Consider the following 14,612-nt stretch of genomic DNA (forward strand, 5'->3'; position numbering starts at 1 on the left):
TACCAGGACCAAACGCCTGATGTGTGAAGTAAAGTTCATTGAATTTGTAACTCATGACTCTCTACTTTTCCCTTGACCAAACTATTCTAATCTCTATCTATTTTATTGAGCAAGAAGTCTGAAGTGTTCATATTTCAAGTGCCTGATAGTATTTTCCCCAATTTATTCAGATATGTTATTGAAAAGAAAGAAAAACTAGCCACTCGCTGGGTAAAAGCTGGCAAGACAGCTGGTCCAGATTGCAATTTCAGAGTGACAGATGTCATTGAAGGTACAGATGTACAGTTCCAGGTTCGTGCAGAAAATGAAGCTGGCTGTGGTCATCCCAGTGAACCAACCGACCTCATTCATATTGAAGATCCAACAAGTAAGCAATAGTATAATATACAGCGTATGGATTAGGGAAGCAGTGCAATGTGTAGAACAGCTATTCTGGGAGAAAAATGACACAATTATTTTCCATTTCTGCAGGCCCTCCTTCACCTCCTCAGGATTTACATGTCACAGATGCAGGTCGGAAGCACATTTGCATTGCATGGAAACCACCTGAGAAGAATGGTGGAAGCCCTATTATTGGGTATAATGTTGAGATGTGCGAAGCAGGAACAGAAAAATGGATGCGAATCAATTCTCGTCCAATAAAAGATCTAAAATGTAAAGTGGAGGAAGGTGTTGTTCCAGACAAGGAATACGTGCTGAGAGTCAGAGCTGTCAATGCCGTTGGAGCTAGTGAGCCATCAGACGTCTCAGAAAAAGTTGTTGCCAAGGACCCAGACTGTAAGAATAGATTCGTTTTGGGTTTGGTTTTATTTTCCAGATCTGCATAACTGAAAAAAAAAATGGCATTTGGCAAATTTCTAGTAATATTATACTTACTTTTACAGGTAATCCAACCATTGATCTAAAAACTCGTGACATTGTTGTTGTTAAAGGACAGAAATTAAGTATCCCTGTACCCTTCAGAGCTGTTCCATCCCCAACTATAACATGGCACAAAGATGGCAAAGAGTTGAAAGCTGGTGACAGAACAACAATGAAGAGTGACTACACCTCTGCATTGCTCGAAGTCATAGACAGTGTTCATGCTGATGCTGGTGTTTATACTATTACATTGGAGAACAAGCTAGCATCAACAACTGGCTCAGTCAACGTCAAAGTCATAGGTAACTAGGCTTCTTCCATTCTAAGAAAAATACTTATCCTCACTTGTGCCCTGCAGCTGACAGAAGAAAGGACTAGAAAAATTCCTTTTCTGCCATGTAGAGGAATCACTTCAACTCAGATACATGTAGATTGCCATAAAGGCATTAATGTTACAAAATACCACAGAAAAACACTATACCCCAAGTTGATCTAACTAGTCAGTGGCTGCTCAGAGCCCGATTATTATGAATAGTCATCATATAAAAAAGCCTATAAGAACTCTGAATATTTCTCACCTTTAGGAACATAAATTTGTATATATGTTGTGTAGCCAACATTTGTGGTTTTGGTCTGTTTTCTGCAAAGCAAAGAAATGCAATATAATTGCATATTTGTAGGAATACAATTTCTCATCTGTTTAGTTAACTAATTTTATTATTCTTATTTAAAACAGGGCCACCTGGACAGTGTAAAGACATTAAGGCAAGTGAAATAACTAAGAATTCTTGCAAAGTATCCTGGGAACCTCCAGACTTTGATGGTGGTACTCCTATTCTGCATTATGTTCTGGAACGCAGAGAAGCTGGTCGTAGAACATATATTCCAGTCATGTCTGGTGAAAATAAGCTTTCATGGCATGTCAAAGATCTTATCCCAAACAGTGAATATTACTTCCGTGTTAAAGCTGTCAATAAGATTGGAGGAGGTGAATATCTTGAACTAAGAAACCCAATCATTGCAGAAGACCCAAAACGTAAGAGTTTTTTACTACTAAATAATCTATCAAATTGAATTTTAACTAAAATCTTCATACTTTATTTTCTCATATGATCCCTCTTTTGCTCCTCTTCCACAGAGCCTCCAGATCCTCCTGTTGACCTTGAGGTCCATAATCCAACATCAAAATCAGTAACACTTACATGGAAACCACCGCTGTTTGATGGTGGAAGCAAGATTATGGGCTATATAATAGAAAAGCTCACTAAGGGCAAGGAAAGGTGGGAGAGATGCAATGACTATCTGGTACCTCTATTAACTTATCCAGTGAAAGGTCTTGAGGAAGGAAAGGAATACCAGTTTCGTGTTCGTGCTGAGAATGCTGCTGGCATCAGTGAGCCTTCTCGGATTACTCCTTTTGTGAAAGCTGTGGATCCTATTGGTATGAATTGCTCATTTGATTGTTTGTTGTAATTGCCGTACATCCTCAAACATGTTGGAAGATTCTACTCTCCATTTATCATTCTGTTATTACAGAGGCTCCAAAAGTCTTCCTTGCTGCAAACCTACAGTCTGGCCTTGAGGTGAAGAGAGGTGATGAGATCATACTTGAGGCACATATTTCAGGGTCACCTTATCCATCTATCACTTGGCTGAGGAATGATGAAGTTGTCAGACCAGAGGAAATCAAAAAGAGAGTAACAACATATAAAAGGAAGAAGAAGGGTGAAGCTGAAGAAGAGGAACCTTTCCAGCTTTCACTGCCAGAACGTACGAGTATTGACAACCATAAGGAAGGAGAGTCTATACTATCAGTTCGTGACTCCATCAGAGCTGACCATGGCACATTTACAATTAAAGTGGAAAATGATCATGGTGTTGCAAAAGCCTCATGTGAAGTCAATGTGTTAGGTATGCAATGAATGTGCTCAAAAATACCTGATTTTTCAGAGTATTGTATAAAAAGTGCACGAGATGAGTACTCATCATTTTTCTTGCTTTACTAACAGATACACCTGGGCCTCCGGTCAACTTTGTATTTGAAGATGTCAGGAAAAATTCTGTCATTTGCAAGTGGGAGCCTCCCCTTGATGATGGTGGAAGTGAAATCCTAAACTATGTACTGGAAAAGAAAGACAATACAAAAGCTGAAATGGGCTGGGTAACTGTCAGTTCAACACTCAGGCATTGCAAATTCCATGTAACAAAACTGATTGAAGGAAAAGAATATCTCTTCCGTGTATTTGCTGAAAACAGAGTTGGATCAGGGCCACCATGTGTTTCAAAACCAATGACAGCGAAAGATCCCTTCTGTAAGTTCTAATTTTGAAATACAACCTTTTCAGAAAAACAGTGTAAAACTACAGAGTCTTAGAACACTCATTTTCATCTGCCAGAAGAAAATTGAGCAATGTAATTTTTATTTATTGCACATTTTAAACCATTGAAATAAAGGGAAATAAAGAAAATATTCTAATTTTAGTAGTAAAGAAATAAGAATGACAATCACTGTCATAAAACTTTGCACTTAAAACATTTAACATCTGAATTCTCTGTGTTCAATAGACTAATATTCTTACCAAAAAAAGAGAATCACTTCAAGTTTGATTAGTGATTGCAGTTAGGAATCAAAGTTTCTAAGACAGAGAGTAGAACAACTATGAATGACTTCTTAAAATTAGCCATTTCTCATATCTTAGTTCTCTCTTAGCTTTGAGTAATCTCTGAAGAAGACAGCAATGATGACAAAATTACAATTATTTTTTTCAGCTCCACCAGATCCACCTAATAAGCCTGATGTGCAAGATGTTACCAGCAACAGTATGTTGGTTAAATGGAATGAACCAAAAGACAATGGCAGCCCAATCATAGGATATTGGATTGAAAAACGTGAAATTAATAGTACTCATTGGGCTCGGGTCAACAGGAATCTTGTGAATGCTCTGGAAATAAAAGTTGAAGGACTGTTGGAAGGATTAACCTACATCTTTAGAGTATGTGCTGAAAATGCAGCTGGCCCTGGTAAATTTAGTCCACCATCAGATCCAAAAACGGCACAGGACCCAATAAGTAAGTAGCTTAGTAGAAGCTGGTAGCAGATGGGTGACAGAATAGGATTCATAGCTTTTAACTTTGATTTACACCTTTTTGTTTATAGTGCCACCGGGTCCACCGATTCCACGGGTTGCTGATACAAGCTCAACTTCTATTGAATTAGAATGGGAACCTCCTGCATATAATGGTGGTGGAGATATCACTGGTTACCATGTATACAAACAACTAGTGGGAGTAAAAGAGTGGTCACGTTGCACAGAGAAACCCGTTAAAGTTCGACAGTATACTGTTAAAGAAGTCAGAGAAGGTGCAGACTATAAACTCCGTGTTACTGCACTTAATGCAGCTGGTGAAGGACCACCTGGTGAAACCGAACCTGTAACAGTTGCAGAACCTAAAGGTATTGCAGTTGTATTATTTTCAAGAAATATCCGGCTGCCTAAAAGGTGTTTTTGAATCTCTCCCTTGAACTAATTAACTGTTTCTCTCTCTTCTGCAGAGCCTCCCACTGTTGAGCTGGATGTTTCTGTCAAAGCAGGCATTCAGATCATGGCTGGACAAACTATTAAAATTCCTGCTACTGTGACAGGGCGTCCTACTCCCACCATTGCATGGGCTGTGGAGGACGGTGAATTAGACAAAGATCGAGTTGTTATTGAAAATGTTGGCACAAAATCTGAGTTAACCATTAAGAACGCGTTGAGAAAAGATCATGGAAGATATGTAATTACTGCTACCAATAGTAGTGGTTCCAAATCTGCAGCAACCAGAGTAGAAGTGTTTGGTAAGAAAAATATTTTCCAAAATCAACTGAGCATTTCGTTTGGTGAGATAATATTTGGGCTTTATCTTACTTGTCTGATTTTGTTTTTTCAGATGTTCCTGGGCCAGTCCGTGACCTAAAGCCAGTGGTCACAAACAGAAAGATGTGTTTGCTTAACTGGTCTGATCCTGAAGATGATGGTGGCAGCGATATCATAGGCTTCATCGTTGAACGGAAGGATGCCAAAATGCATACATGGAGACTAGCTATAGACACAGAGAGATCTAAATGTGATATTACAGGGCTAGTTGAAGGGCAGGAGTATAAATTCCGTGTTAGTGCCAAGAACAAGTTTGGTACTGGTCCACCTGTTGAAATAGGACCCATTCTTGCAGTTGATCCATTAGGTAAGATGACTAATTTTATGGGATTTTTTTAAACAATTTTTAATTATAGGTTAATAAACCAGTATTGTTGTACAGAAAGTGTATTTACTTTTCTACTACCTGGATAAGGCATCTGCCTTAGATTAATTACTTCAGTTAGATCTCTGAATCAGTTCTGTAAAACTACTATGGTTCTTTAGGTAACAAAATACTGATGTCTACTGAGACACTACTTGTTACCTTTTTATCCACATGCATGAGAAACTTCATACTATCCATAATCGTATTCAGATACTTTGCATACAAAAGCTATGGCTTTAAAAAGCCAGAGCTACAGTATTCCTATGATTAAAAATTCTCTAATTTTTTAATGTTTTTTTTCATTATGCTTTATCTTTGTTAATAGGTCCTCCAACAGCACCTGAGAGGTTCATGTACACAGAGAGGACAAAGTCAACCATTACACTTGATTGGAAGCCTCCACGGAGTGATGGTGGCAGTCCTGTCTTAGGATATATTGTTGAGAAGAGGAGACATGATTCAAAAGACTATGAAAGAGTTAATGCAAGACTCTGTCCTACAACATCTCTTCTTGTTGAAAATCTTGATGAGCTTCATATGTATGAATTCCGTGTCAAAGCTGTCAATGCTGTTGGAGAAAGTGAACCATCATTGCCCCTCAATGTAGTTATACAAGATGATGAAGGTATATCTGCTTAAAACAATCCATGCAAATATCTCCAGAACACTGCAAGGCAATTTCTCTGTTTCGTCTCCATCTTCACTCTGTCATTTTTCTTCTTGTTTCCAGTACCCCCAACTGTTACATTACGCTTGGCTGTGAGAGGAGATACTATCAAAGTGAAGGCAGGAGAACCAGTTAATATTCCTGCTGATGTGACAGGTCTGCCAATGCCAAAGATTGAATGGGACAAGAATGAAGTTTTAATTGACCAAACATCCAGTGCACTTAAGATAACCAAGGAAGAAGTATCTAGAAGTGAAGCAAAAACTGAACTTACCCTGCCTGCAGCAGCAAGGAGTGATAAAGGCACCTACACTGTGAGAGCTTCCAATCGTCTTGGCACTGCATTTCGCAATGTGCATGTTGAAGTTTATGGTAAGGATGCGACATTTTAATAAAATGACAGCTAATAAAATGCTCTTGCTTTTTCTTAATGTAATTCTGTGCTCTGTTGCTTTCATGCAGATCGTCCTTCTCCACCAAGAAATCTTGCTGTTTCTGATATTAAAGCAGAATCATGCTATTTAACGTGGGACGCGCCTCTTGATAATGGTGGTAGTGAAATTACCCATTACATTATTGAGAAACGTGATGCTAGTAGAAAGAAATCTGAGTGGGAAGAAGTCTCAAAAAGTGCTGTTGAGAGAAGATTTGGGGTAATTTATAAAATAACTTTATTACATACTTTAGTATATGTAAAAAATAACAATGGTAAACATCTAATGAAAACTGCTAGTGGCATAGATAGCTGTGCTCACGCTCCATTTAGCCTCCAGAATTACTGGATGAATGTTGCCCATATATGTATGCATGTTTTCCTCATGTGACAAAACAAAAGAAATTGTTCTCTTTTGCTACTTAATCTCAGCTGAGTTTAGGAGACATCTTCCTTTCCATTTCCCAGCATTATTCATAGATTTACCAACAGAAAAAACAAACATAATGACATTTTTATTTATGTTTGGTCCTATGCACATGAAATAAGAATATCCATAGGGCATTACATGCAGCTGTGTAGTACATAAACATAGGTATGTCAATGAGATTCCAAGACAGAATTTAAAGCAAAAAACTGCTGTATAACTTCAAATAAGTTTATTCTCAAAGTAGCCAAGTATTGATTTAAATCTTATTTTTCAGGTATGGAATCTTGCAACAAATGAAAAATATCAATTCAGAGTCCGGGCTGTAAACAAATATGGAATAAGTGATGAATGCCTCTCAGAAAAAGTTGTTATTAAAGATCCCTATGGCCTTCCTGGACCTCCCGGAAAGCCAAAAATTTTAGATCGCACCAGATCATCAATGCTGGTGACTTGGGAGCCTCCTTTGAGCAACGGTGGCAGCCCAATAACTGGCTATTGGTTGGAGAAGAGAGAGGTGGGAGGTGTCTACTGGTCACGTGTTAACAGGGCTCCAGTAACAAAACCATCAGTAAAAGGTCTAGAGTACAATGTACTTCGTTTGGCTGAAGGTGTTGAATACCAGTTTAGAGTTATGGCTGAAAATCTTGCTGGAATTGGCCCTCCCAGTGAACCATCAGATCCTGCCTTAGCAGCAGATCCCATATGTAAGTATATAATTTGTATGACTATTTTTAAGGACTATATAACACCAGAAACAAAATATTATTTATATTGAATTTAGTGCAATTAATCCAATGCTTTGTTTTCATTAAACCAAAAAGAATATAATGACACAAAGTAGTTTCCTGATTTACTGTTTTTCACCAGTTTAAAAATTATTAACATTAATTCAATTTTTTTTATGAACCTTAAACGGTGATTACACCAATGCAAACATTGCCAAATAAACTTGAGTTCAGAATCAGATTTTTATATTATAATTTTTCTTTATTCTTAGAGAGTTCAATCTTTATGCCTTGTACTTTAAATATCTCTTAATAATATATGTAATATATGTAATTAGTATGCATGTTCTAGGATTATATGCTCTATGTATGACAGAAGAAAATTAAAATGCTTGCATTCTTCTAGAAACTATTCAGAAAAATATAGGCAGACACTAACTCTCAGGTAATTTTTACTTGCTTTGTTTTACAAGTTGTGCCCGGTCCACCATCTTGCCCAGAGGTCAAAGACAAAACCAAATCATCTGTAGCTCTTGCATGGAAGCCTCCACAAAAGGATGGTGGCAGTCCTATAAAAGGATATATTGTTGAAATGCAAGATGAAGGTAGTACTGACTGGAAGAAGGTGAATGAAGGAGAAAAACTCTTTCCTACTTGTGAATGTGTTGTTCCCAACTTGAAAGAGCTCAGAAAATACCGATTTAGGGTGAAAGCTGTAAATGCTGCTGGAGAATCAGAACCAAGTCCTTCAACATCAGAGATACTTGTCCAAGATATTCTAGGTAAGTGTTATGGGAATTAATTTAGATATTTATATCTAAATGCCATCTACTGCTGTGAATGTTCAAGCAGGATGCCAAGCAAGCCAAAGTCAAAACAGAATAGTTAAGCAAATATGTAACTAAGTATTGACACACATATTCGAAAGTGTCATGATGACCATTACCAGGGCAGGATCCATTAGAAAACTGATGACCACCTACAGTCATACTAAGGAAATAATCTGTATTTTATGAAGAAATGACTACAACAATTTTTTCTATTCATATACTTCCCATCTTCCATTTTGCATACCCAATGTTTCTCACATAAACATGCATTCTGCATTCTGCATGTTTATGTGGGGTTTTAGCTCAGTGCTGACAGAAATCTACTTTGAGTAGCTCTTAAAATTTATATATTAAAATATTTTTGCAGAGGAACCAGAAATCTTCCTTGATATTGGAGCACAGGATTTCCTCTCTTGTCGTGCTGGCACAACAATTAAAATCCCAGCTGTTATCAAGGGTCGTCCAGTTCCAAAAACGTTTTGGGAGTTTGAAGGAAAAGCAAAGACAACAGCAAAGGTTAGTAAAAGAAAAAGGGTTTTTTAACACATGTTTTTCTAGACATTTAAGCCTGTCCCCTTCTATGTTTACATTATTTTTCTTTGTTTATAGGAGGGAGGTCATACTGTACCTGAAGAAGCTCAGGTAAAGCAAACAAATTTTGTAACTTCAGTATTGTTGCGTTTTTCAAACATAAAGTTGATCTATTCTCTTTCTTTCTGTAATACACAGGTGGAAGCAACTGATACACGTTCAACGATTATCATCCCAGAGTGCAACAGAAGTCATTCTGGACGATACAGTATTACAGCAAAGAACAAAGCAGGACAAAAAACTGTGCATGTCAGAGTCAATGTGCTTGGTATGGCTTACACATATTGAAGTATTCAAATGCTAGTTTTTAGTCTTATTTTACTACATACTTAGGTAAAATTGTTTCTGTTGTGCTTTTACCTTGACAGATGTCCCAGGTCCACCAAAAGACCTAAAAGTAAGTGATATTACAAGAGGTAGTTGTAAACTTTCATGGAAGATGCCAGATGATGATGGTGGAGATAGAATCAGAGGCTATGTTATAGAGAAAAGAACTATTGATGGAAAGGCCTGGACTAAAGTCAATGCAAGCTGTGGAAGTACTTCCTTCGTTGTACCTGATCTTATATCTGGCCAAGAGTACTTCTTCCGGGTACGTGCAGAAAACCGTTTTGGTGTTGGCCCTCCTGCAGAAACCATCCAACGGACCACAGCGAGGGATCCAATCCGTAAGTGAAATCAAAGTAAAAAAAGTCTGTACAACCAGATAGTACTGTACAGTGGATTTATTCACATTTCTGTTTTGTTTGTGAAGATCCTCCTGATCCACCTATTAAACTGAAGATTGGCCTTGTAACCAAGAACACAGTGAGCTTGACATGGAAACCACCAAAGAATGATGGTGGAGCTCCTGTTACACATTATAATGTTGAATGTCTCCGCTGGGATCGTACTGGAGAAGTGAAAGAGACTTGGAAGCAATGCAACAGACGTGATGTGGAGGAAACAAAGTTTACTGTTGAGGATCTTGTAGAAGGTGGAGAATATGAATTCAGAGTCAAAGCTGTAAATATAGCAGGTCCTAGTAGGCCTTCAGCCACAGTCGGCCCACTTATTGTCAAAGACCAGACTTGTAAGTACTAACTGATACCAGTATATAGAGATTCCATTTTAAAATTATGAAGTATTTTTGTATGTTAATTTTTTCAACATTTCATAATAGGCCCACCATCTATTGAACTCAAAGAATTTATGGAGGTTGAAGAAGGAACAGATGTTAACATTGTGGCCAAGATAAAGGGTGTACCCTTCCCCACATTAACATGGCTAAAAGCTTCTCCAAAGAAACCAGATGACAAAACACCAGTGATGTATGATCAACATGTCAACAAGATTGTTGGTGAAGATTCTTGCACTTTATTGATTCAACAGTCTCGCAGAAGTGATACAGGCTTATATACTATAACAGCTGTAAATAATCTGGGAACAGCTTCAAAAGAGATGAGACTAAACGTTCTGGGTAGATATCAAGAACTCTTATACATTGCATAAATTGATAGCATTCATGTAATACTTTAATAGCATTTTAATTAATTCTTCTTTATAAAAATGTATCTTTTAGGTCGTCCTGGACCTCCAGTGGGACCTATTAAATTTGAATCCATTTTGGCTGATAAAATGACAATATCATGGCTTCCTCCATTAGATGATGGTGGTTCTAAGATTACAAACTATGTTATAGAGAAAAAAGAAGCAAATAGGAGGACATGGGTACCCGTTACTAATGAGCCTAAGGAATGCTTATTCACTATTCCCAAGCTGATGGAAGGCCATGAATATGTGTTCCGCATTAGGGCACAAAACAAATATGGTATTGGAGAACCTTTGGATAGTGAACCAGAAACAGCACGAAACCTTTTCAGTAAGTGGGAATATGCTTTCAAATTATGTCAGTTGGTTTCATACACCAGTATGTGTACAGCATGTTAAATACCATTATTAATTTTCTCTCTTCATGTAAGTAAATTTTCTAGAATAGCTTGAAGAGCTTTAGAATTAGCAGTTAGTTCTTAAAGGACATGTAGTACTTAAAAATACTTTTTTCCCTATTTATTATATATTAAAATACTATCTCAAGCTTTTTTAAGGTTTGAATATACAAATAAGGGTTTATCTGATAAGATTCAGGTCATTCTGTTGTATTTGAGACATTATTGAATTTATAGATCAGGAAGAGCCAATTTCCTGCCTTCAGTTCAGACAGAGTAGCTCTGATGTAGAAGAAATATTAGGCTGGCAAGAGAAAATCATTCTTAAAACATCCACGGTTACGCTGGGCAATGAAATGAGGTACTGATCCAGGAAGGCAAGAAAAATTCATTTTTGACAATTCTTATTTGAAGGAAAGTATTTTGTGTTTCACGGAAGTCTATGTATCTAAACAGGGATGGGAAGGTGAATGTGGGAAGAAGTCTTGTGCACATAGGTAACTACTGAATGCAACTGTGTTACCATGTGAGTGCATAGCTCTGTTTTGCACTCTAGCTATCTCCATCTTCCTTTAGCATTTTATTTTATTCTTTTTTACAAGCTATGTGTGAATTTTTTTCCCCAGCTGTTCCTGGACCTTGTGACAAGCCAACAGTTAGCAGTATAACACGTGACTCAATGACTGTAAACTGGGAAGAACCAGAACATGATGGTGGCTCTCCTATAACTGGTTACTGGTTGGAGCGCAAAGAGACTACCGGAAAGAGATGGACCAGGGTTAACCGTGATCCTATCAAACCTATGCCACTGGGGGTTTCATATAAAGTTACAGGTCTAATTGAAGGCTCTGAATATCAGTTCCGTGTTTCAGCTATCAATGCAGCTGGTGTTGGTCCGCCCAGTATGCCATCTGATCCAGCAATTGCTAGAGATCCCATTGGTAAATATTTTCAATTCCTACTTTTGAATTTGAAAATGTTCAAATAAGAACATGGAATATAATGGTATGATGCTATTTTTCAGCCCCGCCTGGCCCTCCTATTCCAAAAGTTACTGATTGGACAAAGTCTTCTGTAGATTTGGAGTGGACTCCACCGCTAAAGGATGGTGGTTCTAGGGTCACTGGCTACATTGTTGAGTATAAAGAGGAAGGAAAGGAAGAATGGGAACGGGTAGGTGGAAAACTATTACAGAATCTGTGTTTCTTCTCTCTATGTGTCTAGCAAAAGAAATCCCTCCAGAAAATACATTTTTTTTACAAATTTTCACTATGGAAGTTATTTACTAAAAGTTCACATTTTTTTGCACCATAATTATCTTCATATATTTAAAATGTAAGACCAAATGTAAAAGTCAGAAATTTCTCCTCCACAACATCAAGTTAACTTTGCAGTTTCCTAAACTTAGAATTTTTAAATTTTTAATTTTTCTGTTTAAAGATGTGAGAAATTATGTAGGTAATTTTTTGCTAACAGAACCAAAGACAGGACCAAGTTACAACTGGCAGAAAAGTAAGTCTCACTGGTATCAGACTGTGCCAAATCATTTGCAACTACTATATCCCTACATTTTCCTACTGTTTTCAACTACTGAAATTTTTTTCAATAATGCATTACTGTAAATTTTTTTTTCAGTAATGCATTACTGAATATTTTGTTGCAATAATACATTACTGAAAATTTAATTGATGCATACCTTGGTTATTTTTTGTGTCTCCATAAACATTTGGGTGCATTTTAAGTAATACCTAAATTTCCTGCACTGTTTCCAGATAAACAGGCTTCATATTGGGGTTTTAAAAGAGCAAAGAATTCCTTTCTTTTGTTTGCCACTCTTGCTTTATGATTTTATTTGTCCAATAACACATGTAATTCTTGTAAGACTACAAACTATTGTAATTGCTGTAACATCCTTGTCTGTTAGAATTATCAAAAAGGTGAATCTTCAGAATAGCTTGTATGTCTGTGTCCTGTATTTCTTTACACACGTTCTGAAGAATTCTATGTGAGCTAGATCCATGTATGCTTAAGACTGTCCTGTGTTTGTAAATCTGCAACAACATCTGATTTAAGATTTGTTTCAAACATCACAAAGAAATTGATGATACCTTGATGTTAGCTGATGCTATAATATTTTTTTCCAGGTAAAAGATAAAGAAATTAGAGGAACCAAGTTTGTTGTAGCAGGATTGAAAGAAGGATGTTTTTACAAATTTAGAGTTAGAGCGGTGAATGCTGCTGGCATCGGAGAGCCTGGAGAAGTTACAGACATTATTGAAATGAAGGACAGAATTGGTATTTATCACTTACATTCACATTTTTAGTACCTTTAAGTAAAAGTGAGAAAAAAATTAATTAAATGTTTTCGTTCACCTCCCACAGTGGCTCCTGATATTAATTTGGATGCAAGTGTCAGGGACAGAATTGTTGTTCATGCTGGAGGAGTAATTCGGATCATAGCATATGTCTCAGGAAAACCAGCTCCAACAGTGACTTGGAGCAGGGATGACCGCGCTTTACCAGAAGAAGCCAAAATTGAAGAAACAGCTATTAGTTCTTCCTTGGTCATCAAGAATTGCAAAAGGAGCCATCAGGGTATATACACTCTTCTTGCTAAAAATGATGCTGGTGAGCGGAAGAAGACTATTATTGTTGATGTGCTAGGTAAATAGCAACTTCACTCCTTGTGAACAAGTGAAATTTTGTAACATTCAGCATGTATACTTAAATAGTCCATTTCTTCTTTGCTTTCAGATGTGCCAGGCCCAGTTGGAATGCCATTCCTTACTGAGAACCTAACCAATGACTCTTGTAAATTGACATGGTTTACTCCAGAAGATGATGGTGGTTCTCCTATTACCAATTATATAATTGAAAAACGTGAATCTGACCACAGAGCTTGGACTCCAGTAAGCTACACAGTTACAAGACAGAATGCTACTGTTCAGGGACTTACTGAAGGGAAAGCGTACTTTTTCCGAATTGCAGCTGAGAATATAATTGGCATGGGTCCATTCACAGAGACACCGAAAGAGATTGTCATTAGAGATCCAATAAGTAAGTATGTTTTCAGGTTTGGATTACTGTCTTATGAGATGAATATGCAGAAAAATGCATTTACCTTTTTGTTTGTTTGTTTATTCACAGCTGTTCCTGACCGTCCAGAAGACCTGGAAGTAAAAGCAGTTACCAAGAACTCTGTTACATTAACTTGGAACCCTCCAAAATATAATGGAGGTTCGGATATCACCATGTATGTTCTAGAGAGCCGTCTCATTGGAAAAGAGAAATTCCACAAAGTTACAAAGGAGAAAATGCTTGATAGGAAATACACTGTAGAAGGCTTGAAAGAGGGTGACACCTATGAGTATCGTGTGAGCGCTTGCAATATTGTGGGGCAAGGCAAGCCATCATTTTGCACAAAACCAATCACGTGCAAGGATGAAATTGGTATGTATCTTTTTCATATTCCTTTTGAAAACAGTGATTACATTTACTCATTTCCTTACTTTTTCTTATTAATATTGCTGATTGTGTTTTCTAATATCATCTTTCAGCTCCTCCATCACTTGACCTCGACTTTAGAGACAAGCTTATTGTTCGGGTTGGTGAAGCTTTCAGCTTGACTGGACGTTACTCAGGCAAGCCTGCACCAAAGGTTACTTGGCTAAAGGATGATATTGTTGTGAAAGAAGATGACCGTACAAAGATCAAGACAACTCCTACAACTCTTTGCTTGGGGATACTAAAATCTGTCCGTGAAGATTCAGGCAAATATTGTGTTACTGTAGAGAACAGCACAGGATCAAGAAAAGGATTTTGTCAAGTTAATGTTGTTGGTAGGTTTTACTGAACCACAATGT

The 14,612-nt window shown here is 37.3% G+C and overlaps 1 protein-coding gene across 1 annotated transcript in view; it reads left to right on the forward strand.

The window, feature by feature from the left end:
• TTN (titin) overlaps positions 1-14,612 on the forward strand; it is a 242,473-nt gene that overhangs the window by 164,318 nt on the left and 63,543 nt on the right. The window contains 30 exon segments of the mRNA XM_075756546.1: positions 171-367; positions 472-777; positions 885-1,163; positions 1,598-1,897; positions 2,000-2,302; positions 2,398-2,772; positions 2,871-3,173; positions 3,631-3,930; positions 4,019-4,315; positions 4,415-4,699; positions 4,792-5,085; positions 5,471-5,770; positions 5,876-6,184; positions 6,275-6,465; positions 6,950-7,379; positions 7,874-8,182; positions 8,598-8,746; positions 8,840-8,872; positions 8,960-9,089; positions 9,190-9,489; positions 9,576-9,893; positions 9,984-10,280; positions 10,383-10,682; positions 11,376-11,690; positions 11,774-11,922; positions 12,894-13,044; positions 13,132-13,413; positions 13,504-13,806; positions 13,897-14,199; positions 14,307-14,588. Of these exon segments, the coding sequence (XP_075612661.1) occupies positions 171-367; positions 472-777; positions 885-1,163; positions 1,598-1,897; positions 2,000-2,302; positions 2,398-2,772; positions 2,871-3,173; positions 3,631-3,930; positions 4,019-4,315; positions 4,415-4,699; positions 4,792-5,085; positions 5,471-5,770; positions 5,876-6,184; positions 6,275-6,465; positions 6,950-7,379; positions 7,874-8,182; positions 8,598-8,746; positions 8,840-8,872; positions 8,960-9,089; positions 9,190-9,489; positions 9,576-9,893; positions 9,984-10,280; positions 10,383-10,682; positions 11,376-11,690; positions 11,774-11,922; positions 12,894-13,044; positions 13,132-13,413; positions 13,504-13,806; positions 13,897-14,199; positions 14,307-14,588 (8,090 nt within the window).

Source organism: Balearica regulorum, chromosome 6 (assembly GCF_011004875.1).
Source record: "Balearica regulorum gibbericeps isolate bBalReg1 chromosome 6, bBalReg1.pri, whole genome shotgun sequence".
Lineage (NCBI taxonomy): Eukaryota > Metazoa > Chordata > Aves > Gruiformes > Gruidae > Balearica > Balearica regulorum.